Source organism: Armigeres subalbatus, chromosome 3 (assembly GCF_024139115.2).
Source record: "Armigeres subalbatus isolate Guangzhou_Male chromosome 3, GZ_Asu_2, whole genome shotgun sequence".
NCBI lineage: Eukaryota > Metazoa > Arthropoda > Insecta > Diptera > Culicidae > Armigeres > Armigeres subalbatus.
The window spans coordinates 225,672,329-225,700,301 of record NC_085141.1 but is presented as its reverse complement, the minus strand read 5'-3'; the positions used below and the strand labels follow the sequence as shown (position 1 = coordinate 225,700,301).

The window sequence follows — 27,973 nt, the reverse complement described above, 5'->3', positions numbered from 1 at the left end:
CCTTCCTTCAATGTATGCGTACATAAAATGGTTGAATTTTTTTCTCAAAAGTTCATTTATTTGAAGATAATCTCAAAATACGCCTATTAGATGTGACAAAATTGAGCGTACAGCAATTTTTTTTTCGTTAAAATTTCTTATTATAAACACGATTAATGTATTTTAATATTGTTTTTTTCATGATTATATTTATAATAATAAACATCCGCTACTTAAACATTCAATGTTTTGAAATTAAACCATGTTTTGGTCAAAATGGCGAACAAGTGAGAGGTAAGAACATTGATATTTAACTATTCAATGCTGCTGGGCAAAATAGATGCTTTAAGATATGGATTTCACCGGCATCGTGTCTTATATATGATAGATAATCGAAATCGAGCGAGACATACGATAAATTTGGGAAAACTCAGTCGGTAAATGATGAAAACAGATGTAAACATATAGAGATAACGACAAATGTTAGGAATGACATAATTCAAATTTAGTATATCTTTAACTTAAATTTGTTTTAAAGCTCGATTATTGTCTCAGGTCTATCATTAAGAGCAATATTATTGAATCCAATCATTCACAGTCAAATTATAAAAGTACAAGATGCATCTTAAGGCACCGAACATAAAAACAACTTTTCAACCCCGTAGAGCACTTCTGATTGAATATTGAAAAGATAGCCTAAAATCGTAATTTCATAATTAAATTTGGATTAAACTCCACGATCTGTTACCATAAGGGATACAATTGGATGATTTCCATGTGGCGAGAAAAAATAAACTTTTTAAAGAGTTCGGCAGCTTATTTAATGATATCTTGATGAATTTAAATGATTCAACCAAATTTGTTCCTACGGTGACTGAGTCTTCAAATATAAAATGACATCTTATAATGTATCCGTGTGTTGCTCTTTTATTAATATTATTATTAATGAGTGTCCTGAGCTTATAAGCTACTTATACATCGACTTTTAAATAAAGTTATACTTAATTTGAAATATGCCATTCCCAACATTTACCGTTTTCTCTGTTTGTTTACATCTGTTTTACCGACTGTATTTTCCCAAATTTATCGTATGTCTCGCTCGATTTCGATTATCTATCATATATAAGTCACGATGCCGGTGAAATTCATATCTTAAAGCATCTATTTTGCCCAGCAGCACTGAATTGTTAAATAGCATTGTTTATACATCTTACTTGTTCGTCATTTTGACCAAAACATGGTTTAATTTCAAAACATTGAATGTTTAAGTAGCGGATATTTATTATTATAAATATAACCATGAAAAAATAACATTAAATTACATTAATCGCTTTTATAATAAGAAATTTTATAGAAAAACATTCGCTGTACGCTCAATTTTGTCACATCTAATAGGCGTTTTTTGAGATTATTTTCAAATAAATGAACTTTAGAGAAAAAAAATTCAACCATTTTATGTACGCATACATTGAAGGAAGGGATGAATATTGAAATGCATTAAAAACAACCGAACCTACAATTCAATTTCCTTTGGAATTTTCGAATATATACATCTAATCCATGCTGTTCGCTCAATTTTGAGAGTGACTGTACATACATTACATATTACGAGTAAAGACGACATATTCGCTCTAAAACCATTTTTTTGCTTTACCATTTTGCTTCAAATGGTGTTTTCGATTATCGACTAAACCGCATCAGGGTTGCATTTTGTTGACTCAACTATGTGCACAAGTGTCTCCAAACCACCAACAGACCCAATCCCAGAGTTGGATTGTACGTGATCCATCAGCCAACCAATACATTTGATCCAACAAGGTCTAAAAGCCATTTCGATTCCAGATTTGGTTTTAATTGACCAAATTAAGCTCACCTATAGGCGTCAAACCACTGAACTAGCTACGCCAGATTTTTTTAATCTGACTAGGTCCGATTCCGGACATTTATTTTCCTTGAGATTTACAATTCATTGAACAAACTACATTCAGTGGGATATATAAACCATCCAAAGACTTACTTCAGAGTTGAATTTTCTTGATCCGAATAGGTACTATGGCGAATTCGGCTTTTTACCAACCCTTTTCAAAGTAGGATTTTTTTTTATAATAGCGTTTCTGGCAATCAACTTATCCACTCCAGAGTGGGATTTAATTAATCCAGCCAGGTTCAGTACTGGTTCTTCCAAATCATCATCTTATCCACTATAGAGGTGAATTTTCATAATCCAACTACGCTCAATAGCGGAGCCGTGCATCGGCCGATCTTCCAGAATTGAATATTATTGAATATTATTTACATTGCATGGGTCCTGATTTTTTTTTATTTGCGTAAGTTTTTTTTCGTTAATGTTTCCAGTATTTGTTCATTCTATATCATCATTTGTTCATTCTATTCTATATAATAAAAATGAAATGGTCTGTGTTCGTATCCGCATAACTCGAAAACGGCTGAACGGATTTTATTCATTACTTCAGCAATTATGTTCATTATCGTTTCCGACGGGTTTATATGATATTTCCTAATGCAAAAAATCACGAATAAGGTTGAGTAAATCGTGAAAGGTAGAATTTAGATTTGTATGCATTTTCGCCTACTATGCAGGACAACGTCTGCCGAGTCGACTAGTAGATTATAGAATCGTACACAAACCGTAACCATAGGAAATATTCTTTTATTACACTGCGTAAAACATTGTGATTTTGATTTGATTTTGTGAAATTTCCTCTAAACCTTCTTATTTGACTTGTTTTTGATAAGATTCAAATAGTTCTTTAAATATGATATTAGCGCATTTTTTCCGCTTTGTAAAAGAGGGGCGCCCAATAAAGGTTCCGCCAAGGGCACTGGGAGTTCACGCTACGGCTCTGGCTCCTGTGATTCGAACATCGAACAGCTTTCAAGCATCTTACACTGTATCGCTCATAAAAAAAATCTCTTATTTATTCAGACTAAGGCCGAAGTGGCCAGTGTATATAAGAGTCTTCTTCATTCGGCTCGGTCCATGACTAAACGTCGCCAACCACACAGTCTACGGAGGGTCTGCAAGTCATCTTCCTCCTGATCGATCCACCTCGCCTTCTTGTGCCCATCGGATCGTTGTCGAGAACCATTTTCACCGGGTTACTGCCCGACATTCTGGCTACGTGCCCGGCCCACCGTAGTCGTCCGATTTTCGCGGTGTGAACGATGGATGGTTCTCCCAGCAGCTCTTGCAACTCGTGGTTGATTCGCCTCTTCCACGTACCGTCCGCCATCTGCACCTCACCATAGATGGTACGCAGCACTTTCCTTTCGAAAACTCCAAGTGCGCGTTGGTCCTCCACGAGCATCGTCCAGGTCTCGTGTCCGTAGAGGACTACCGGTCTCTTCCTATCATGTACTTCGTCTTCGACGTGTTGATGACTAGTCCGATCCGCTTAGCTTCCCTCTTCAGTCTGATGTAGGCTTCCTCCATCTTCTCAAAGTTACGTGCCATAATATCTATGTCGTCGGCGAAGCCAAATAGCTGGACGGACTTATTGAAAATTGTGCCAGTCGTGTTAATCCCTGCTCTTCGTATTACCCCTTCTAAAGCGATGTTGAATAGCAGGCACGAAAGACCATCACCTTGCCGTAACCCTCTGCGGGTTTTGAAGGGACTCGAGAATGCCCCTGAAACTCGAACTAAGCACATCACCCGATCCATCGTCGCTTTAATCAACCGTGTCAGTTTATCAGGAAATCCTTGATCGTGCATTAGCTGCCATAGCTGGTCCCGATCGGTTGTATGATATGCGGCTCCCTTCCGATTATTTTTAATCGTAACAGAAAATGAGCGCCAGATAGTGGCGATGAATGCTTTGAGAGCACGTGCTATTTGTACTGTGGATAAATTTTTCACATCTATGAGAGCCTTGGAAAATGATCACGAAAGTTGTAATTTTGTTGCAAGGCACAGTATTTATGTCCCTCATTACGATATTTCCAAGACTCAGTTGTTTCTTCGATATGAGCTCATAAGTAGTGGGTTAAGTACATGCGATCGGGGAACAAAATCTTCTACGGATTTTTCAGGAGCACCTCATAGAATTCAGGAGTGACCAACACTGTCGGTAATTGATTCCGATTACATAACCATAAACATAATAACAGGGATGTCGCTTTTTACAAATTCCCCTGAAGCACTTCTCAGTTAGCAGTACATATATAGAATGCAAAGGTATTTGTGTAATGATAAGTGATTGGATATTTGCGATGGTTGCTAAAAAAAATTAAATTTCAACAGCATATATTTTTACATAATATGGATTTCGATTATATGATTTTAATTAACCATATTCTGAGCTATTAATTGGATTTTTTAGTCAGCCTAGCTCTAACTCAACGTTTATTGCACAATGCAATTTGCTCGTTGCGGGAAATCACACCAGCCGTGCTCTACACTCCAATGTTGTCCATTGGGGCAGCGCTTTTCGATGGCATTGTTGCCCACACAGACATAGTACTTGGTGCAGTCTTTCGCATTGCGGAACAAAACAGGATTGTCAGGATCGAATCGTTGCAAACACCTCGGGTCCGAATAGGTGACCGGGCCATATGGCATAAATTCTTGTTCTCGTGGTACTACTGGTTCTGGAATAGGCTTCTCTTGGAGCTGGAAAGGGACATCTGGTAATGGAACAATCGGAAGTTCTGGCATAGGCCAATTCGGTTCATTTGGCTTTTGCAGTGGCAGGTTCGGAACATTCCAAACAGGTTTGGAACTTTCCGCGTCTAATGGTTGAGGTTCCGGGTTTACCACGATGTTCATATCTTTCGGTTCATCAACTAACGTCGGAGTTTTGTGAGCCTTACAGTCAGCAATTTCTTTGAATTCGCACTTGTTGTTGCTACGATCGTAAGCCAAACCCTCTGGACAAGTCAGTATTATGGGTCTCCTCTGCAAGCATACCACGTATGAGGAACAGTCATCGGCCAATGGAAGAGTAACTCCTGATGGTTGATTCAAACAAGCCTGTGAAAAAAATAATTCTTAGATTTTCACAGAACGATTTATGATACTAAAACCAATACCATTAGAAGGAATTCTTGCTCATTCTTAAATCCGTTGTCGATAATGATGGGCGACTCATGTTTAGGAGGTTCTTCGTCAACAATGTTCTCTCCACCGAAACATGCTGATGCATCATAAGAACAAACTCCTTCTTCTACGCTGTAGTACAAATTATCTGGACAGCGCATCTCCTGCGCACTTCCATCGATGTCACAAATGTAAAACTTTCTACAATCGGTTCTATGCTGCAAGGTGATTGCCTTCGCTCCAGCGGAGTATTGTACGCATCGTGAATCTTGAACTGCGGAAACCGACGCCACAAAGACTGAAAGTATAACCAGTAACATCTTCCGAACAAGAAGTGAAACCTCGTCGATGATTAAAACTGATGAAAACCCGTTAACAATGCATAGTTTATATACCAAGAATGAGCCAGCAGTTCTCGTTATCGGCTTTGAATTGTTTCGAAAAGCATTATCAGCTTTTAACATTACTACGCTTTCCAGGTTTATCTTAATGGAAATCATGTGCAACTCTAATACAAATGGTATGGTCGTAATACCGAGTATGGAACATTGGGTGTTTTAATGTTCAGCAATGTAGATTCAACATGCATGCCTTACGTCGTTTACGTTTCAAATTATTGGGGTGTTCCTCGAAGCCCTCTCTGCTTATTGTTATTTTTTCCCAAGTGCTAGATGACGTTTGAACCATTTTCAATGTGATCGATAAGCAGAGAACGGTGTTCAAATTGAATAGTGAAAAACGACCATACAACCGAGGGTTCACAGTCCCTAAACAACTTTCTCACGATGTGGATTTCTAAATAATCATTCAGCTATCTCTTCATATAGCTATAGTCTTTTAAAATCATAACTACTGAAACGATTCAATGCACACAACTGTTCAGAAATCTCTAGAAGCAGATAGAATCAGTGTATTAAAATGTAACTACATATCATTTGAATAGTTTTTCCAAAACTTTTTTGAAGCCAAATTCATTTCATAATTTTAATGAATCCATAACGCTTGTGTGGTGCTATATTTTTGTAAGTACATTGCACTAAACATAAAATAGTCTATGAGAAAGGAATCTTACTAAAATGTCTCGTGTCATTCACTATGCCATTTTAATGACATTTTGCCTTTCACGTTTGGGCTCAAAATCACTATTTTGCTTTCTAAAATCGATCTGAATCTAGATATTTTTCTTTTTTTATTGTTCAACCGCATGTTGTTGATTACGCAGAACGATCACGCGATCATCGGTATACTTTGTTCTGCTTTGTGCGGTCGGTAAGTCAATTAATTAGTGCGCGTTCGATTGTGATTATGCTTGATGAAGCTACACCTTACACCCGGTATACCGTTTGCAAAAACGATTCATGCTACATCATTTACCCCATATATCCAACATCCCAGTGATTTCTAGTGAAAGTGTAGATAAGTCGTCATTTTCCATCAAAGCGAGTATCACGTCAACATTTTTCTTCTCCCATTCCTTAATTGACCTGCATTCGAACACGGCTGGTATCGCTTATATTTTGTTACATGTTGAAGAAGATTTAAGCCTTAAACAACCTCTGTTGATTCTCTGTGAAAATACAGCTGACCTGGCTATAACGGAGTAGTTACCGTGGGCGGTCAATCATGCTCATGCTCACTCGTTGCTCAGTGTCCTAACAATGGCCTACATGCATTTTGATTTGTACATCATGTTATTTTGTTTTCGATTTTAATGTGTCCAGAGAAACAAAGAAGTACAATTTTAAACATATCTTATGCTAGATTTGTATTTAGTATAGTTCAGAAGTCGTTGGGGTCATCTGCTGACCTGGTCAAATGAATAAACGACTTCATTTAAATCCATTAATACTTTATTTGAGGGGTTGAAGCACAGTCACCATTTTCTGGCCACTCACAGCGGTTCAATGCACTGCTCCAGTGTAGGCCATCAGGACAGGTCATTTCACATGCAAACCCATGAGTGCATTTCAAGAACATGCCGCAGTTGTCAGGATGCGGTAGAAGAAGAGGATCACACTCTTGGCAACCGCCAGTCGGACATCTGTCATCGGGTGTACAAGCACCTGGAGGGCACGTTGGGCATGCAGAAACGGTTGTTAAATCATCATCCTGTTAGGAGAAATACAGAGAATAATAGTTAATTATTTTTAATGTGGACATTCATCGTCGCTCAATGCCCGTGATCCACTCTTTATCTAAGCGTCAAATATTTGCCTAGTTCACCAAGGCATCTGGCAGACTTAAACGACATCGACATGGATTTTAGGTTGGATTTTAGATTCGGGTTGGAAACATTCTCGACTCCCTGGACATAGTGTATCCATTGTACTTGCCACATAAGATATAGACTCATGCCAAGTAGGATGAGTATTTAGTATTGTCCGGCTCCTACACACTTGCTTCATCAGCAACGGCGCTCAATGAAGTAGCATGTATACATAAATACATATGAGAGAGTTAGTTCTGAAAATGTATTGCGAGAGATCGGCTGGTACCTGGTGCTGGGAATTTGGTTTCATCTGTACCCGCTAAGCTGCGGTGGACGACGGAGGTCCTTCGTAGCTTAGTAGGGAAAGCACCTGTCATGCGAACTGGGGTCGTGGGATCAAACCCCATCGAAGGGGCGGTTACCCTCCAATACCTTTTCCGAACTAAATCTATCACATGTTGTACATATGCATAATCAAGTTTCAGACATAGTAATTAATTTCCACACCGGGTGGCTTAATACCCGGCATACACAGATAGAAAAAGTTGTTGAAATTTAAACGAAAGTAATGCACATAAAGGGAATGCCAAAAAGAGCGTAATTTTAAACGATATATTTTCGCTTGAATGTATGCAATTTGTATAGCATTATGTCACTATTTATTCGATTAAGTGGCATAATGTTATACAAATTGCATACATTTAGGGCAAAAGTGAAGGAAAAGATTCATGTATGCTCAGAATAGTGTAATTTTCCGCGTTTGTATTTTTTACGCGCTGATTAGTTTTCATTATTTTTCTCTGTGTATAGGCAATTAACTTTGAATGTTTTGAAATATTTGTTTTTTTTTCAAAATGAATTTTAGTACAACATGATTTTTTATAAATAAAATAAAATTTTAACAGAATTGATCGTAGTAGTCAGGGCTCATGAGCAGACGTATTTTTTTGACAGAAGATTTTTTACTGCCGAAAATGATTTTCGAAATACAAATTCAATCCAGTGCAACTTCCATGAAGCTTGTCTTCAGCAAGAGATGAGGACGGCAGATATATCCGCCGACTGTAGATGATTCTACCGGGTTCAGTTCGATTGGCGGTGTGCTGAATTAGACGGCAAATGGAGCTGGTGAGTCCGATTGGGAAAACGAAGTACCGAACTAGACGGTCCATGGACAAGGAGGATTTGGTCAGCGATTGAAACTTGGTAACAAATCTACAGTTTGCAGAGTCAGGTATGTGACGAATTGATATGTACGATGAGATGCCGCGAATCAAAATCCGTGTGGCATCCACGGTACTAGGTGTTTAGTTTTGCTATTGTAAAGTACGCAAAATGTTCGGGAATTAGAAAAATCAAGCTTCCAATCTTATGTAAGAACATTCAATGTTGAGAGATGTAACAGAAGATTACCGGAAGATAGGCTGCATTCAAGATAAGTAGTTAACACTTTTTTTTCATCTGAGTTTACTGAATCTTACTCGGAGAGGCACTCCCCACTTTTTGAGGGAAACATATTTGCATAGATTAATAAAATGATGGTCATTGCATGATTGTTCGTGCTTCCCGTATTACGTTAATAACCACCCTTTTCCTCTATATTTTAATTTCTTTTCTTATACGTAAATTATGTCACTAAATTAGTAAAAATCTGCCACCTCGAACCAGCCCCTCTTTTGTTGCAGCTTGTTACAACGTGTTGATATGTACCACATAAAAATAACAAATCATAAAAAAAATCTTTTCAAATTATTTTGATCCCTTTCAACGTCAGCATGATGATCTCATGCGTTTCTTTATAATGTAGCGCTTCATATCTCGCGCTTAGTTTCATATGGGCGTGGCTGTGTTGATCGATTTCTCTTAGTCGATGTTTTCTTTTTATTATTGTACCGCATTGCGCTAGTTTGTCGATGAATCAATGATTTGGTGCGATAAAGGATGATTGTATCTTGCACCAGAACCAATAATCACGGTTGTAGCTTTTGAAACAATTGAGTTATTAACAAAACATAAAATCGATCAAGAGGAGGTCGATCAGTACAGTTGCGCCCCTGTGGGGCTAAGCACGAGATATATATTCTTATGTTTCCATACTTCAAATAGTTTACCGATTTAAAATTAGCTTTGATTTGATTAGCTATTTTACATGTTATTTGAAGAAATAGTGGATTTCAGTTTACAGATAACTGGAATTGTTTGTCTGGGTTTGTACTCTTTTGCTGCAGTATATGTCGAATTTGCATTTCAGCGTAATTTATGGACAGTGCTCATATCATATTCATTATGAAACTAACTCGGTCTCACTACAAGGTGGATTATTCAGGGTCGGATGAATTGGCACACTCCTTTCACGTCCATTCTCTCTCTCAATGAAACGTTCATTCATGCCGGGAACAGTGGAAAACGAAATGTCTGCCCAGCGAGGTGACGTCATCCTGAATGAACATAAATCTAAAGTCTAACACTCAGAAACCACTCAAAAGCCTGAAGGAAAATTAGCTTTCATGGAACACACTGAGGACGAGGCTTGATGGCTTCTTTGCAAGCCCGGAAAAGCGAAAATACAATAAATAAACTTTTAACCTTATTGTTCAGGGAATGCGCACTTGTCAAGAATAGTCGAACACGAATTTCAATTTAACTTATGGCTAATTTTAATGTACTTTTCTGGTCCTACACTATGCTAGCACTGTCACACTTGATAGGGGTACTTGCGTGGTTGGAGCATCGTCATGCTCGGGATCCGGATCCTCGGTGATTCCGTTGAACAGCAAGTGGCCACTGCTTAATGCTGCGGCACTGGCGGAGACGGGCCACGTCGACATCTTGACGAGCTTGATGATGTGGAACAAGCGGCGACGGGCCGCTTTCGGTTGAGATTGATGATGGCCGTAAGCTGTCGGCGATGGGAAGGGTCGGCATGTGGGACAGCTTGCTACATCGGCGGAATGGCCGATTCAAGATGGCGGATATGGCTTGGGAAGCGGTCTGAACAATACACGTCTTCAGACAATAGGTATTCTGTCGCTGTGCTTCTGCCGGCGTTTGTGGGAGATGCCGGATGGCAGTTTCGCTCGGAATGAGGTCCTCGAGCTAGGTAACATAACCTTGAAATCAGCGTGCGTGAGGATTAGGCCTCTTGGATTGCCACCAAGAGCCTGTCGTGGATGTAGCTTGTAAGTAAAAAAAAAGGCCCATTCGTGGACCTGCCAAGTGGTATTATTACACCTATCGTGTGACAGTCGGATTTTGTTATCACTTTCTGACTAAACTAAGTTTAATTACCTTTTTCTTGCACATAACTTTCACAGTAGTGTTTTCTTAGTTTTTAGACGGCATAAATGTATAATAGGCTATAAGAAACATTACAATTATAATTTAGGTTAGGTTATTTTACGTTTACAATTAACTTCTCTAACCGTACTATAGTTTTGTAGTTTGTTTTGCCGTACTATTTTCACCGTACTATTAGTATTAAGGACACAATTTCCACTTAGAATAAGGTACAAAGCTTTTAAAACACACAATTTTGTGACAATTTTTAACAATTAATACACGACGCGCACTACGATTTCCTCGGAGGTTACGACAGAAAAGAGAATCTTCATTGCCTTTGGCTGAGGTATTTATTATAAAACGAGTGTTAAGATGGAGCTCAAACTTCGTCCAAAATACGAAGTTTGACATTTCATATTTCTCCGACCTTTGTATGTATGTTCTGATCAAAACTAGTAGTGACCTCTGTTTGTCAAATCTTTTTGGACATTTTCATTTGTTTCGCTATTTGTGTCACCGTTTGCATGAACGTGCATTGATATGGAACGGATGGAAATGGTGTATGAATTATCTACTTGTCAAAACAAGTGAGCGATTGCACTCTCATTGAATGCTGTCGGTTTGGATGGATAGGGTGGGACAAGAAAGGAAATCTTGCGGTGGAGCCGCAAGTCAATCACATGAAACCGAACGGTTACAATTATAACTATTTTTTAGTAATATTGTTAAAATCAATACAGCAATTAAATTGTTTATGTTTATTACATTCTACCTTTTTCATGTATAAGCTTCTTCGTGTGGAACTGATAATGAATTTGATTTTATTGACTGCATTGCGGAATAAATGGCCTAAAATATGTCCATTTCCATTCCTAAATCCTGGTAATAATTGGAATAGTGCTTGAAAGATCGTGTTAAAGTGCGCGTCTATTCGGTGAAAGTGTCTCGGTATGTTAAAGTTAATCGAGCTTACATTATGCGAGATTTTCTCTTAAGTGCGGGATAATGCAGGTAATAAATAAAAGTTGATAGAGTTTATAAGTGCGCGACGATTCGTTCATAGAAACGCGATCCGTAGTACGCAGAAGCCATTGGACCTGCATTGTGTTAGTTTTTTTTCTTCGTCGCGGGACCATAAAGGTAAAAGATTTAAAAATAATTAGTGTGCGATAAAAATTGTTTATTTCAAAGTAGAACGGTCTCGAGACCACGGTTTTTTGTTCTGCTTTGTGCGGTAAGTTATTCAAATAATTAAGTGCGCGGTCGGACGTGTTTGTTCATAACAGAACGGTCTCGAGATCATGGAGTTTTTATTCTACTTTGTGCGGTCAGTGATTGAACTATTAAGTGCACGATAATCAAACTACACGTTACACACAGCATACCGTTTACCAAAACGAACCCCGCTACATGCCCTACCACATATATCCAACCTCCCAGTGATTTCTCGTGGAAGTGCAGATGACTCGTCGGCTTCCTTCAAAGCGAGTATCACGTCAACATTTTCCTACCCATTCCTTAATTGACCTGCATTCGGACACGGCCGGCACTGGTATTGCTTTACATTGGGTCACCAGGTTTTACACATTGAGGATGATATTAATCCCAAACATCATCTGTTGGTTCCCTGTGTAATTACAGCTGATCTGGCAATAACGGAGTAGCAACCGTGGGCGGTCAATCATGCTCATGCTTATGCTCATAAAATAAAATTTTAACAGAATATTTTATTTCCGTAAATATTTTTTGAATAACTTACTTGAAAGGACATTAAATTCTGCAGGTTTTATCGCCGTAGCTGACTGAGCCGATACTACTGTTTCTGTTCTTTCAGACTTGATACGAGAAACCGAAAACAGTTAGCAGAAAATATTCTGAGATATTTTTTTTCCAAATGATCATAAGACCTTATGTATTTATTTTTAAGGATATATTGTTCACTATAAGTTGTCGCGAGAGTAACGACGACTAAAATAAAAATTTCCCTAAAAAAAATTAAAAAAATCCCATAAATATAATATAATTGCCAATAAAGAAATCAGCAAAAATTGCAATTATAAAAGAAGAATTTTCCATAAAAGAATCAAAATGGGCCACGGAAAAAAATACAAAATTTCCAAATATAAATCAATAAATCCATTAGCAATAAACAATTACAAAATGTTCCACAAAATTAATATTTTGGCAATTTCCTAAGAATTTTTCATGGAAATTTGATTTAGCTGCCAATAACGACCGCATGTTTCAAAAGTGTTTTTGAAGCCAGGTGATAGGTGTATAAATGTATAATGTATAATAAAATAAAATAAAAATAAGAAGAAAAGATAGAAGATAGAAAATAGAAGAAGATTAAAGGTTAAATTAATTAATAATCAAATTAAATTAATAGATTAATGAGCTTGAGCCAGCTCGCTGTGGCTTTTGTGATACCTACTTTCACATCAGCCAGCAATGTTGCGGTTTTAACACATGCGCCAACAAAGAACTGTTTTCGAACGGGAAGGCAATGTTCATCAGCCCCAAATGCAGGGAGACTCTCGACGGTCGTGTTCGTTTCTGAAGGAGTCATCGGGTGCTCAATCGTCATCACCTGTTGATTCGATTTTGCTCTGCAATCAAGTGCAGAAATTCACCCGATTGGTTGAATCTCTTAGCAAGCAAATCAAAACCACCATGACCGAGCGCCAACCATCCAGATCGGTTAGTATAGTACACCCAACTGACCTAAAACTGGTGTTAAACGACGTCATGGGAACTGCCGAACGCGAGTAAGTTCAATCAAATTATCGGATTTGTCTGTTCCTTTCATCGTGCCTTCTCCGCAACCACCGAAATTCTGGCTCTACCTATCAGGATTTCAACCGCTGATCAAGGTAGATAACGTGCAGAAAATTGTCGCTTACTGCATGGATGTGCCCGACCCTGCTGATGTCGTTCGTCTGGTGGGCAAGGATGTTGACATTTCAAAGCTGACTTTCGTCTCGTTCAAAATTGGATTGAACCCCGACCATCGTGATCTAGCTCTGAATGATTCAACCTGGCCAGAAGGACTTCTCTTCAGGGAGTTCGAAGATCAATCCAAGCGTCGTCTTGGAAGGGTAACTGTTGAGATCCCTTTCGACAGCACCACGCAGATGAACTAACAACAGAACGTTATATTGTGGACAGTGGAGACCAGCTGATTTGATTTTAGATTTGACGATTCCGCACTTAATGTTCGACCGTTGCAGCTGATTTATGGTGACGGGATATCGTCAAATTTTTTACCACCGGACGAATTCGATCACGATGATCAGGAAAAGTATGACACGCTGAACGTGGAGAGAGAAAATGTTGCATGCGTGCTTGGAACAACCTTCAACGATCATCGTTCAGGAATTATCGACCGTACAAATCGTCAGCTGGGGTTCATCATGAGGACTACACAATACTTCACCGATATTCGCTGTTTAAAAACACTCTACGCCTTGCTAGTAAGGTCGATTCTGGAATCTTCGTCTGTTGTGTGGTGTCCATATCATGCGAACTGGATTGGTAGGCTGGAACGAATTCAAAAACGATTTGTACGCTATGCTTTACGGCTGCTTCCAAGGAGGGACCGTGTCAATCTCCCACCATACACTGCCCGGTGTTGTTTGCTTGGAATCGAAACGCTCGAACAACGGCGGACCATACAAGCTGTAACTGCTGCCAAGGTGCTGAACGGTGAAATAGACTCCGAATCTTCTGGTAAGGTTATCTCTGAATACTCCTTATAGGATACAACGTAGAAGCCTTGAACGGATGCTCGCTACAAATTTTCATCGATCTTTATATGGCTATTATGAACCGATGTCCTCTATAATAAGTGCCTTCAAAGATGTGGCGTACTTGTTTGAGTTTGGTATGTCTTCGTCAGTGTTTAGACAAAAAATTAAACGTTCTATGCGCCTAATTAATGTTTGAATAGTTTAGGTAGCATTCGTTAAGACCTCTGTAAGATGGATTAAAAAAAAATAAAAATAAAAAAAAAATTTGCTGTCGGGCTTGACCTACATAATATTGATGTAGTGATCAATTTAATTAATCATGCTGATAACACGATTCATGCTTCATATATCAACAATGGTGCAATCTAGACAGAATACCCGAATGCAACGCAAACATTGGCACCATGAAAAGCTTCTCTTGTCATGTAATGCCTAACAATTGGCCACATGTAGTGTATTCTGGTGAAGCAGGAAAAGGCTTGAAGAGCATTCGGAGAAATTTTTCATTTCTGCAAGTAAGGGAAGAAAATATCCAAACTTTATTGCAATCTTCTACAAATGATACGAAAGCTTCGCCCTTTGAGTTCTTTGATATTGCCTCAGTAGCTGAAGATCGTCGTCATTAATAATGGAGTTCAATTTGATTTCATATGTGACACAATCCACGCACTTCTACGCCAAGGGACCAAAATTTCAAACTGAAAATTAGAATCCAATATTTGTAGGACACAAAAACATACATATTGAATTACAAGAAAAACATTTTTTCTACTGGAAAATTATTTGGGAACATTGTTTAATAGCCAATTAAAGTTGCAGACTTTTAGTATTAAAAAAAAAGACTCCCTTATCAAATTTTTACAAATGTGCTCCATCGCACCTATTTGGGTGCAAATGTATTGGCGAATACGTAATTAAATATAGTTTTTGAAGACCTTTTTGAGTGCACATTGTATTGCTTCGAAAATTTTAATTTTCATGAGATATTTGTACTTTAAAAACAGTGACATTGAAATAGTGTCGCGTTACGAAAATAGTCGTATAATTGATACTATACTAAAAGTACAAACATTGGAAAAGTCATATTTCGGATTCTGTTAGTACTCGTCAAGAGATTTCTCGCCTAACTTTTCAAAAGGACCTGAGTAAGATTTTTTTCATAAATTAATTTGAATAGCGCAATCAACAGAACAACATGAAAGCTATTGATTGCACTTCTTCTTCTTCTTCTCCTTATTGGCATTACATCCCCACACTGGGACAGAGCCGCCTCGCAGCTTAGTGTTCATTAAGCACTTCCACAGTTATTAACTGCGAGGTTTCTAAGCCAGGTTACCATTTTTGCATACGTATATCATGAGGCTAACACGATGTTACTTTTATGCCCAGGGAAGTCGAGACAATTTCCAATCCGAAAATTGCCTAGTCCGGCACCGGGAATCGAACCCAGCCACCCTCAGCATGGTCTTGCTTTGTAGCCGCGCGTCTTACCGCACGGCTAAGGAGGGCCCCTATATTGCACTATTCAAATTAATTCATGAAAAAAATGTCACTTAGGACCTTTTGAAAAGTTAAGCGAGATTTCTTTTCGTGTATTAATATCCAAAAAAGTTATCATAAACCAATCTTTATCATCTGAATATCTTGGGTTCTGATTCGACTCCAAATGTGCCTGGGAACCCCCTTTTGACTTCTAATTGAAAAGTGCCAAATAAGGATAAACTTTCTACTATACTACAGAATTACTATTCTCTCTATTTTAGAGTACAGCTCTTTCTGCTCTCAAAACTTTGCCGAGGACTACAAAATAATTTAAGTGTGTATGTTGGTCTCTTCGAAGCTGATGTGCGCACTTTGTCCAGAAATATATTTTGGTTATGTAATGCGTGTATGACGTTGTTCTCCAGGTTGAGAGAACTCACGAATGCCGATGCAGCTACATCAACTTATCTCACTCGATCGATAGAGGATGAAGTTAAGGACACTCCTCACGGAATGCAAATTCAAAAGTATTCGCATTTTCAAGGGCCCACCACTCAATACGGAAGCAACGCACAACTGTCAATTATTTCACGCATGCTGCGACGCAGCAAAGCAGATACAGTTTTGTTTTGCTTTCGTATTGAGTGGTGGGTCCTTGAAAACGCGAGCACTTCTAAATCTGGATTCCGTGAGGATTGTCTTCCTTCATCCTGCATCCCTCAAAGATACCGAAAGGAATTCAGTGGGAATTGTTCTGGATTCCGGTAAGAATACTTCGATGATTTTTTCAAAGATATTCCAATGAGAATTCTTCTCTCTTCCAATGAGAATTCTTTCGAAAGCACCACGATGACCACGATGGCTTTGATTGATATTTTGGTAGCTCTCCGTTGTTGTTAATATCAAGCTTACCAAGTGCAATTTCACTGTCATACAGGAATCTTTCTCAGAAATGAGAAACAAGTTCATTTGTCTTCCAATCATTTTATTATGATAGGATAAATATGGGAGACTCATTTGTCTTCAAATTGAGCACTCATTTGTCTTCAAATTTTTTCAGTAATTCATTTACTATACGTTGAAAATTTATATCACTGCTAACTAAAGTGACCAGTTTTTTCTTGGATCCGGGACACCTATATTTTGAAAAGTTATCAAATCGTCAATGACATTTCCTCCAATCAACCTTCAACATCCAATATGATACTTATGGCTCGATTTCATAGAAACAAATTTCCTAAAGTCTTTGGTAGTTATATGATATTTATTATAAGCTGAGAGTTCGATTGCCGACGGCCGCATAAGTCGTGGAAAATCTTCGATAAACGAAACATTCTTCATTGGTCTACTGAATGTTGTCAGTAGTCCATTGTATTATGTAAGCACAGACAAACAGACATAAAACATTGAACATTTACTCATCAAATTCATCGTCGTTCAAACACTAACGACATCTGTTGATTTCAGTTAGTTGGGCAAATCACGAACCAGATGGCGGTAGTGAGCAAACGTCAAACTCGAGCAAAAACGATGCGCGCGCCACGAGTGTTCGATTGGCCAACTAATGATTATTTGAATTGACCAGTAAATCAGTGAACGATGGACATTTGACGAGTGTTATGTCTGTTTGTCTGTGATGTAAGTGTCCAACTCAACGATTGTCGTTGGTTGAAGACGGTGAATTGTCGTTTCAATTTTCGCATGTTTCAAGAATTTTCTTGATTTTGACGATTTTTAGATCTTTTAGATTTAAGGACAATCCTCACAGAATCCAATTTGAAAGTAAATACTCGCGTGTTCAAGAGCACACCACTCAATACGGAAGCAACGGACAACTGTCATTTTTATTATTCCACGCATGCTGCGACGCGTCCAGATTTTACACATTTTCTGATGTTCCATTTTTTCTAAATTCCGGAGCCGGCCTAAACTTTTCAGAATATTTCTAGACATTTTTAATTTTGCATATCATACAAATCCTTAATATTCCCACATTCCCACATTTATTTCAATAAAATGATTAAGATTCCGGAGATTTATGCGTTATCCAAAGGCTGACAAATCAACTCAACTTTTGTTGATCCTTTAAAATGCCTGTAATCTTTGACTGTCCGCAGATTTTGTCCCCGTCGATTTTTTTTGTGGCGGATGTGATGAGATTTCGACATGGAAAATCAATTCTTCTGCTGGTCCCAATAAAAATTACGGAAATGATTTAGATTCTCAAAACATTCCAAATTCAGTAAATCTTTTAGATTGCTTCCTTCTTCCTTTTTCTTCTGCATAGTACGGTCTTTAACATATTTTCTATTTTTTTTTAGATTGCTTCCTTCTTCCTTTTTCTTCTGCATAGTACGGTATTTTACATATTTTCTAAACATCCCATTTCCAAATGATTCCATAGATTTCCCACGCTCTCAATAGGTAACGAACAACGATTAAAGAAAGGCAAAAACTGTTTCAATTCATAACAAGCCATGATAACAAATGGATCAAACTTGTATACAAGTGCGAAAAAACAGAATCAGATTGTCTGCCCCCACAGAGAAGTGATGATTCTCGCTTTGTTCTCGCTCATTTTGTATTGGGGACAAGTTGAAATGCATAATCAAAACCAGTGCTCCCCGCATTTGGAGCTTTTTAAAATAAATTTATCATGAGATATAGCCTCCATAATTAGTTCTTTATCATGGCAGCTTGTGAAAATCCCTCTCACGGTATGGATATCGTATATTTATACAGAGATGATAAGTGAGAAACTTGTTCATTCTCTTTTGGATTCAATCCCTACCTCTTACCAACTGTTGATAATAATGATACCGATTGTAAATATAATATATAATTTTGGCTTCGTAAAGTGTTATACATGTCTGAGCGTATCAAAATATATGCAATATAGGAAAAACTTGTGCTTTTCACGCTTTTCTTTCACTCTAAACATTCTTATCCATTTCATCAAAACTCCGCCATTACTATGGTGAGCAGGACTTAACAAAATATTTAAAAATTTCAATACTTAATGCACAGACTGTGCTTAATGATTGTAAAGAAATGATGCTTACCTCATTTGGTGTTACGGTTGTTGGTGTTACTGTTGTTGGTGTTACGGTTGTTGGTGTTACGGTTGTTGGTGTTACGGTTGTTGGTGTTACGGTTGTTGGTGCTACGGTTGTTGGTGTTACGGTTGTTGGTGTTACGGTTGTTGGTGTTACGGTTGTTGGTGTTACGGTTGTTGGTGTTACGGTTGTTGGTGTTACGGTTGTTGGTGTAACGGTTGTCGGTGTTACGGTTGTTGGTGTTACGGTTGTTGGTGTTACGGTTGTTGGTGTTACGGTGGTTGGTGTTACGGTTGTTGGTGTTACAGTTGTTGGTGTTACAGTTGTTGGTGCTTCAGTTATTGTTTCGTCAGTTGGTCCATCAATTGGTGGTGTTACAGTTGTTGGTGTCACAGTTGTAGGCGTAACAGTTGTTGTTGATACAGTTGTACTATCGATGCAACCCCATGGAATATCACAAACTTCCTCTTCCGGATTGAACTCCAAACCATCTGGACATTCAATTGTACAGAGTTCACCTTCAAAACATTGCTTGAATGCGTCGCATCTTTCGGGATGTGGAAAACGAATGGGATAATCTGGATCTTCCTGAGGACAAAGATCGCTTGGCGCACAGTTATAGGATGGACATGCAGGCCTTTCAATTTCCGTACATTCAGATCGATAGCGTTCTACGCAACGTCCAAGATTACTACTCCAGTATAGGCCAGGCGTGCAATCTTCGAAACAAGCACATCCATCAATGCATCGAAGAAACGCGTCACATCTACTAGGGTGTGGCAATACAGTAGTATTTAAATCTGGGTAACAATTAATAGGACATCGATTGTCGGGGAAGCAGTTAACTTGACATCCTTCAGAAGGGGTTATTACTTCTTCACTACCACAGGTCACGAATTGCGGCCAATTGCAAACTAGCCTTTCAGGGCAGAAGAGTAGTTCTGCTGGGCAAGTAAACAAAACAGGTCCCGAGGGAGAACAATGATAAAATTGATTGCAATTAATTGGATGCGGTAGCTTTATTCCTAACCGGTGTTGATTGCAGGTTTCAATTGTAACCAACACTCCCGGTGTAGTTTCCAACATTCTCTGCTGTCCAAAAAACTGCACTTCAGCCTCCAAGTCTGTTACACATTCTGCATACATTGCAAAGTCACACACTAATGTTTCCGGATTGAAGTAGCTTCGTTCAGGACACTCAAAAATAACTGTGCTGAATTCTCCACATTCAACAAATTTCCGACAGTCAGACCAATGCTTCCGAATGGTAGCATTTCCGCAAATTCCAGCTGCATTAATTGCACTCTGGCAGAATACTGCGAAAACAAATGCGCTCCACAGTATTTTCATCAACATATTTCTTTCGGCTGCCCGTTTATCCAAACACGTATCACACACTCTCTTTTTCGCACTTTTTCACAAGGCCGCCGTTCGTGTACTTGATATAATCGTAGATTGCCAATTGCTTTTATAGACAATTTTAAGGATATTTGGATCGAATGTCCAGATAAAGAGCAGAATATAATTAAAATGTTAACTGTCACAAAATCATATCATAGGTCAATTGCAACACACGTATTCTATCACTACCAAATAAAAAATTCTGACTAAGCCAGTTCGTTCTTTTATCTCGAAAGCATGTTTGGCACATGTATATATGAGTAGAACCTGGTAAAAACGTAATCAGCAACCGATTTATTGTCTGAATAAGTTTTGTCTTTTAAAAATAGACAATTACATGTGTGAATTTTCAACCATCTTTTGGCAGGTACTTTCATAAATGAATTTTGACCCATCTTTTGGCGGGTACATTTAGTATTGGAAATTTTAGCATCGCGAACAATGTTGATATAAAACTATTACAGTCTTATACTAAATTTAGGTTTGGCTAATGAAATGAGCTAAACGTTTCATTTGAACACGAACTGAACACCTTCGTTCAATTCATTTGATCAAAAATAAAGTTTAATTTCACTGAGTTGATCAATTTACTTGCTGCTGTCATGTTCGTGATTAAGATAGCATGTCTGCATACCATTTTGATTTCCTATCTGAAACATTGCATTGGTATCACATTATTGAAGCAATGTTCAAAGCAAATATCAGCTGTTCAGGTTGGTAGAAAATGCACACGAAAAAAAACTAAAGGGACTTTGTTTCAAGGATGTTATCGATCATTTAGTAATTCGCGTTCGATCATTTAGTAGTTTGTCAATAACTCATTCCAGAAGCCCTCAGATTTTTTAAAGTATTTTCTAGCTGTCCTTCTGATATCAGCTAGAGTGAGGGGGTGCGACCAAGGGGACCATCGTCCCTAACCCCTTATCCCAAGGCGATAAGCGACCCGTGCCGAGGGGATGCATGGCCGGGGGGTGAAATAATGAGCTAAGGCTTTAACGGAACCTGTGGGGTACCTGGGCACCCTCCACGGTAATTGTCCCTTACCGCGTCATGCTGGGATCTGGCGTGGTGGACCTCTTTTCCCGAGCAACTCGTGGGATCAAAATGGAAAACCAAGTCAATTCTGCAATAAGTGGTAGTAGTGTAGGCGACAACCCCTTCGCAAGAGAGACAACAGGTCTCCGCCTAAGAGGCCAGAGGCAATAGTCGGCAGCTCAGTGCACAGCGCCAGCGTGGGTCACTTAACCTTCTCCCGGGCTACGGCGGTAGAGGTTATGGACGGCCCATGGTTTGTGAGGGCGATGAACCGCAAACGCGATGGGCTTTCGGCCTTCGAGGTGGCGACAGAACAGCTGGACGCCATCATCGACTTTGCGTCATCGAAGCATAATATTAGCAAGGACCTCAAGGGGAGCTTGCTGAAACTTCGAACGTCGATGTTGGACGCCAGGCTGGAGAGGGCGGTCGGGACGGCTAAGTGTAAACCTGTGAAATCCGTGGAGTCGAGGTCTACCCAGACTGAGGCCCAAGGATTCGCGGACTCATGCAAAGTCGAATCGACCGAGGTCGTGCCAGCGAAGACGATGGTGCCAAATTCTCCCCAGACTGAGGCGCAAGTAATCGCGGGCACATCGGGGATGACTGCTCCAACGGAGCAGACACAAAGATGGGGGAGACAGTCTCCAGGGGATGAGCTCCCTGGGGGCCGCTCCAAAACACGGAGGGTTACTACCCCGAACAAGGATAGTGGGGCTGGGAAGCTGAACCCCGGCCAGGTACCTCCAAAACTGGGGAGGAAGGACCTGGAAAGGTCCGTCCACCAAGGAAAGACGGTGGTTAGGGTTTACGACAGGCTGAGAGCTCTCATCCGCACCAGACTAGGGAAATAGAGGGGGATGACACCTCTTGGACCCTGGTCAAGAACCGATGAGGAAGCCGAAGACGTCAAGGGCCGAAAAGATGGCCCAGGCGAATGAGGGTAGCAAGAAGTCTAGGGTAGGCGCCAATCGCTTCAGGGGCGATGCCCTAGTCATCAAGACAGACGAGGCTGAGTACTCGGACGTCTTGAAGGCAATGAGGAGTGACGTCAAGCTCGGTGAACTCGGTGCCGACGTACGTCGAATAAGACGTACCCGGACGAGCGAGATGATCCTCGAGCTGAAGCGGGGTGTCTCGCAAAAGGGCGCCGCCTACAAGAAGTAAATCTAAGGGTTCTAAGGGTAAATCTAAGGGTTAAAGACCTGGACGAGATCACCGAAGTCGAAGAGCTCGTCACGGCCCTGCGGCGACAGTGTGAAGTGGAGACGCCAACCGCAGCCGTTCGGCTACGGAAAGGTCCGGCAGGGACGCAGGTAGCATTGGTTCGGCTATTTGCAGCGGACGCCTCCAAGGTAGTCAAGTTAGGGAGCGTCAAGGTGGGATGGTCAGTATGCACTGTGGCCATATACGAGCAATCTGAAGTTTTTTTTCAAGTGCCTGGAACCGGGGCACAAGCAATGGGACTGCAAAATCCCTGACAGAAGCAATCTCTGCCGACGCTGCGGATTGGAGGGACATAAGGCACAATGCTGCACGTACCCTTCCAATTGTTCGATTTGTTTCAGCAAAGTTGTGAACAGCAAGCACCTCATGGGGGTGTTCGTTGTGCCCGGCGTTTTAGCGTGCTGTAAAATCACATTCCAGGTAACGAGTGTTTGGTGTGCGAGGCTTAGAGGAAACGGCGGAACACGTGTTGTTCGTGTGCCCACGTTTTCGCGCAATGCGTAACCACATGCTTGCCACATGTGGTCTGGACACTACCCCGGACAACCTAGTTCGGAGGATGTGTAAAGATGAAGTTGGCTGGAACGCCGTTTTATCGGCTATCGCCCAAATCGTCTCAGAGCTACACAGAAGGTGGCGCGTGGACTAAATGATGGCTAGTTCAGGCGCAAATAAGAGGTGGTTTAAGGGATCGGAGTCGGCTTCACGGGTCATACCAGTGGTCATGCTCTGTGGTCGAACTCGATCCTTTTATCGAACAAGTGGCCGCGCGAAGAACAACATGGTATCGTCGCTTTCGCGGCGTCGGTCAACCGGGCGTCAGTCAACCGCGAAGTCGACTCTTCCCACATTCCGAGGACATAGGGCGTGGTAAGGCCACCTGGAAAGCCAGCAATGCGCTGGCACGATACCATGGTGTTCTTCTAAAAAAGCGAGTCACGATGTTCGGTGCTGAAAGGACCTTAAGCTAACCTCGAGGGTGCGTTGTGCACTGACCCCCCTTTGAAGCATTACTTTCTGGTTGTACCGAAGGAACTATGGGCTTGGCGGCAATGGAAACGGTTTAGCGGGTCGGGGATGTAGTCCTGCCTCCCTCGTTTGCTGTTGCAGGTGGTCCCTAAACCCGCACTTCCTGGACAACCAAGGATGTCTGTTGAGCAGATTCCCCCTCCATTGCTTAGGAAGAAAAAAAAAGATGAATAAGCATATTTATGGCATTGTGCTGTGAAAAACGATATCATTTGATCATTGTTATGAAAAGTTGTTCAAATTTTGCGTGGCCAATATAAAAATCTTTAGGAAGATCAAAACATACAAACCGCCCTGCAGAATAAATAAGGTTTTCAAAATAACTCACCACGTAAGAGTCATTTGTCTAGAGGATCTATACTAAAAAACTACTTTAGTTCTCGATAAAACAGTCTCGTTCTTAAGAATGTTTTGTTTATCGAGCACTTTCCACGACTGAAGCGGGAATCGAACTCTCAACTCATAGTACACATCATATAAGTACAAAATATGCCCAGACGACAGACGCCGCACAGCCTCGAGGTCTATATTGTAAGTCTATTCTTATTTCAAATATATTTAAAAAAAACCCAATGATTTCAGGGAAGTTGTTTCTTTGAATTGGGAGATTAGCATAATACTGGATGTTGTAGGTTGTTAGGAGGAAAATCTCATTGACGATTTGATATGCTTTCAAAATATATAATGCACAAGGTATTGGCCTAAGAAAAATCTGGTCACTTTACTAGTCCTAAATATTTATCTTCGCTAGATCAATTCGGCCTCGTTTGCCCTCTCTTTAAGAAAGGGCGCAGACTGGAGCGCGCTAATTACCGAGGAATAACCCTCCTTAATTCGGCGTACAAAATTATGCCCCGGATTCTGTTCAACAGATTGAGACCGCTTGAAGAGTCCTTCGTCGGCGAATACCAAGCAGGTTTTCGTGAGGGCCGATCAACAACGGATCAAATGTTTACCCTAGACAAATCCTTGATAAATTCTAGGAGTACAACTTGCAGACACATCATCTGTTTATTAATTTCAAGGCAGCGTACGATTATGGCAAATTATGCTTCAACATGGTTTTCCGGCGAAACTGATACGGCTGATTCGTATAACGTTGGACGGATCGAAATCAAGTGTAAGGGTTGCGGATGAAATATCGACGTCATTTGTTACCTTAGATGGATTAAAGCATCACCCTGCACTCTCGAATCTACTGTTCAATATAGCGCTCGAGGGAGCGATTAGGAGTGCTGGTGTGGAAAGAAGCGGTACCATCGATATTATCGGGAGTAATCGCCGTGCCGTGGAAGAGGCTTTAGCGCCTTTTAAAAGGAAGACAGCGAGGATTGGACTCACGATCAATAGCAGCAAAACGAAGTACATGGTCGCTGGCAATCAACGTGGGTTCATTAGTGGTGGTGGTAGTGAAATGGTGTTGGATGGTGAAAATTTTGAAGTGGTGGAAGAATTTGTGTATCTTGGAACATTAGTGACGTGCGATAAAGATATGACCCGCGAGGTGAAAAGGCGTATTGCAGCTGCAAATAGGGCTTATTACAGACTTCGTAACCAGATTAAGTCCCGTAGTCTGCAAACGAAAACAAAACTGGCGCTGTATACTACTCTGATTCTTCCGGTGGCTTTATACGGCCATGAAACATGGACGTTAAAGGAGGCTGATCGGAGAGCTTTCGGAGTGTTTGAGCGTAAGGTGCTGCGGACAATACTCGGCGGTAAACAAGAGAACGGTATCTGGCGGCGTCGCATGAATCACGAATTGTACCAGGTATATAAAGGGCTGGATATTATTAAGCTTATACAACACGGCAGACTATGGTGGGCTGATCACGTTGTTCGTATGCCAGAAGAACGTCAAGCGAAGATAATATTTAGTAGAGAACCCAGAAGAGGCCGCAGGCTTCGTGGAAGGCCGCGTACACGATGGCTTTTTGCAGTTGAAGAGGACCTGAGGGCGCTCAATGTTCAGGGCGACTGGAAGCGATTGGCCCAGGATCGAGTCCAGTGGAGAAGGATACTCCATTCGGCGTAGGTTTATCGAAGAGCTGTAGCCCATCAAGTATCAAGTAAGTAAGATCAATTAATTTGAACCCCATTCATAGTGTCTGCTAGAAGGTTTCAAATAAGAAGCTCACGGCTTATGTGGGGAAATTATAAGCTGAGTTTTAGAAGCATTCGGGGAAATTTTCCATTTTCGCAAGTAAGTGGAGAAAATGTCCAAAATGTCCAGAAGTAAAAATGTTATACAATATGGGCTCTGGGCTCTATACAATATACTGCCTTGAGGAACACCACCTCTTACAGGTAATCTATCAGATTTAGAATTCTGATGATTAGAATCCTGCAGTGAGCGATCTGATAAATAAATAATTTTGGATCAGTTTAATAATATACAGAGGAAAATAAAAATTCATCAATTTTGCAATCAAACCTTTGTGCCAAATACTGTCAAATGCTTTCTCTATTCGCGACTACGAAGGTAAATGCTTCACGCACAGTTTGTTGGGAATTTGAAGGAATCTGAAAAATAAAAACTATGTTAAACTTAATTCGGCAAATAGTAATGCCGCCAGAGATTTTTGTTTCCAAGTACCAACATTCCAATTTCAACAGAAAAATGTCTATTATAGTTGGCTATTGAATTTTATGTGCGAGTATTAATAATTACCAACTATCGACCATTGCACATAAAATTCATCAGCAGGTCCAGTGGCAAACGTCAAATGATCCTGGCAAAACGCTTGATCCCCTGAAGGCTACTCAAAATCTCATTCCGAAAGCCATGAAAACTCGGTAACAGTATATGTCTTCTTCTTCTTCTTATTGTTGTTCTTGTTGGCCTTACATCCCCCACTGGGACATTGCCGCCTCGCAGCTTAGTGTTCATTCAGCTCTTCCACAGTTATTAACTTCGAGGTTTCTAAGCTATGGTACCATTTTTGCATTCGTAAGTATATCATGAGGAAAACACGTTGAAACTGGACTGGACTTCATTTTCGAACGACCCCTTACCTCTATTACAATTAGCAATTAAAACAGGTCACGTTTGGAATAATTTCATAGGCTTTATTAGTAATCACTTTCTTCGAGTATTCACAATCCGTCGGTAAAGGTTGAAAAAATAGTTGCTGCAGTAGGCACCGATTCCGTAGCTACCGTGGGGGCAGTTGGAATGACGACACACATTTTAAGCTTGTTGTTCCATCGCTGGCCCTCGTTGACATCGCAGACAAGCCTCATCAGTAGTCCATGCAGATGTTCAAAATGCGGTTTGTCGCCAGTCTCAACGTCGTCTTCCGCCTGAACAACGGTCTGAACAGCTTGAATGAACACGAAGGTTGCTAGTATTAGCAGGAGTACAGATAATCTTGCCATTATTTTGGTCAGCACGTGTAGTTTTTGCTGTCAGTATGAAAACGAATGAGCATTTTGAACCTTGACAGGTCTGGTTTTAGCTATCTAAATAGGAGCGGAAGCAAGATTGATATCAGTAATTTATTGTAACTTAAATAACAGCCCAATAAACACAGCATGGTCAATAATCGGGGAATATCTCAGTGCTAGGCTTTTTCTTTTTAAGTCGTAAACACAGATTACACCCGCGATGATGATACATCATGCCGATTTTGAAACATGCTAGAGTAATGATTACACATAACTAAGCAAACCAGGAAAACTACATATTGCCTTAAATCAGCGGTTCTCAACCTTTTTCATTGGAGGTACCCCTTCGAACTTTTGCATTAATTGAGGTACCCCCAATTTTTTGGTGTGAATGAAAATAAGCGTAAGGGGCTGTCCACAAACCACGTAGACCGAAATTTCACCTTTTCAAACCCCCCGTCCCACCTAGTAGACTTTCGTAGACTTTTCTGAAACCCCTCCCCCTCCCCTTGAAGTCTACGTAGACTTTCCAAATTTTACAAAACATCATATGTGATTGGAAAAATATGGAAATAAACCACATTTCAAGTAATTCAGCTATTCAGATCCATTTCCATGTGAACATTACAATAAAACTCGAATTTCAAACAAAACTAAATCAAACTGAAAAAAATCCAACAAAACAAAAATCATTTTGAAAGGAAATCAAATTTAATCCTCTGTCCATAGCTCCGGAAATCAAATTTCAAAGCCAAGTAATTTAATTTCTGTTGCATTCGATTTCTCCTAGAAGTGTGCGCCACCATCGCCGACACTTTTGCATCGGCGCGCCACTGCTTAAAATCTGTCACGCATCTGTCCTATAATTTTGAACGCTGGTTCAAATTTGTAAAAACCGAAGAATTTTCAGAATTTCGAGAAATTTAGAGTTGAAATTCCGAGAATGTCAAATTTACATTCCAATAATTTTTGCGTGGAAATTTCGTAAAAGTTTCCCAATTGCTAACCTTGAAAGCTTCCAGGTAATACTCCAAATAGCTCTCCGTGATAATTCCGATGCTTTTCTTGAAAATTTCATGCA

The 27,973-nt window shown here is 40.1% G+C and overlaps 2 protein-coding genes across 2 annotated transcripts; both read right to left on the bottom strand.

The window, feature by feature from the left end:
* Window positions 1-4,229: 4,229 nt before the first annotated feature.
* LOC134226185 (uncharacterized) lies at window positions 4,230-5,380 on the bottom strand. The gene is made up of 2 exons (XM_062706787.1): window positions 5,032-5,380; window positions 4,230-4,972 (listed from the first exon to the last, which is right to left on the bottom strand). The coding sequence occupies exons 1-2, from the start codon at window positions 5,356-5,358 to the stop codon at window positions 4,346-4,348; spliced, it is 954 nt and encodes a 317-aa protein (XP_062562771.1). The 5' UTR covers window positions 5,359-5,380; the 3' UTR covers window positions 4,230-4,345.
* A 1,500-nt stretch (window positions 5,381-6,880) lies between these two features.
* Window positions 6,881-20,169, bottom strand: LOC134222322 (keratin-associated protein 16-1-like). Its single transcript, XM_062701471.1, has 2 exons — window positions 18,820-20,169; window positions 6,881-7,147 (listed from the first exon to the last, which is right to left on the bottom strand). Exons 1-2 carry the CDS (start codon window positions 20,167-20,169, stop codon window positions 6,881-6,883), a joined length of 1,617 nt encoding a protein of 538 aa, XP_062557455.1.
* Between the last annotated feature and the right edge of the window lie 7,804 nt (window positions 20,170-27,973).

What these genes read in the sequence shown, in the direction of transcription:
- LOC134226185 (XM_062706787.1), bottom strand. Translation starts at nt 5,358, where the DNA reads ATGTTACTGGTTATACTTTCAGTCTTTGTGGCGTCGGTTTCCGCAGTT. An exon ending in AGCAAGAATTCCTTCTAATG is followed by an intron (nt 4,973 to 5,031) that starts GTATTGGTTTTA and finishes TTTTTTTCACAG; the next exon opens with GCTTGTTTGAATCAACCATC.
- LOC134222322 (XM_062701471.1), bottom strand. Translation starts at nt 20,169, where the DNA reads ATGTTGATGAAAATACTGTGGAGCGCATTTGTTTTCGCAGTATTCTGC. An exon ending in CAACCGTAACACCAAATGAG is followed by an intron (nt 7,148 to 18,819) that starts GTAAGCATCATT and finishes TTCTCCTAACAG; the next exon opens with GATGATGATTTAACAACCGT.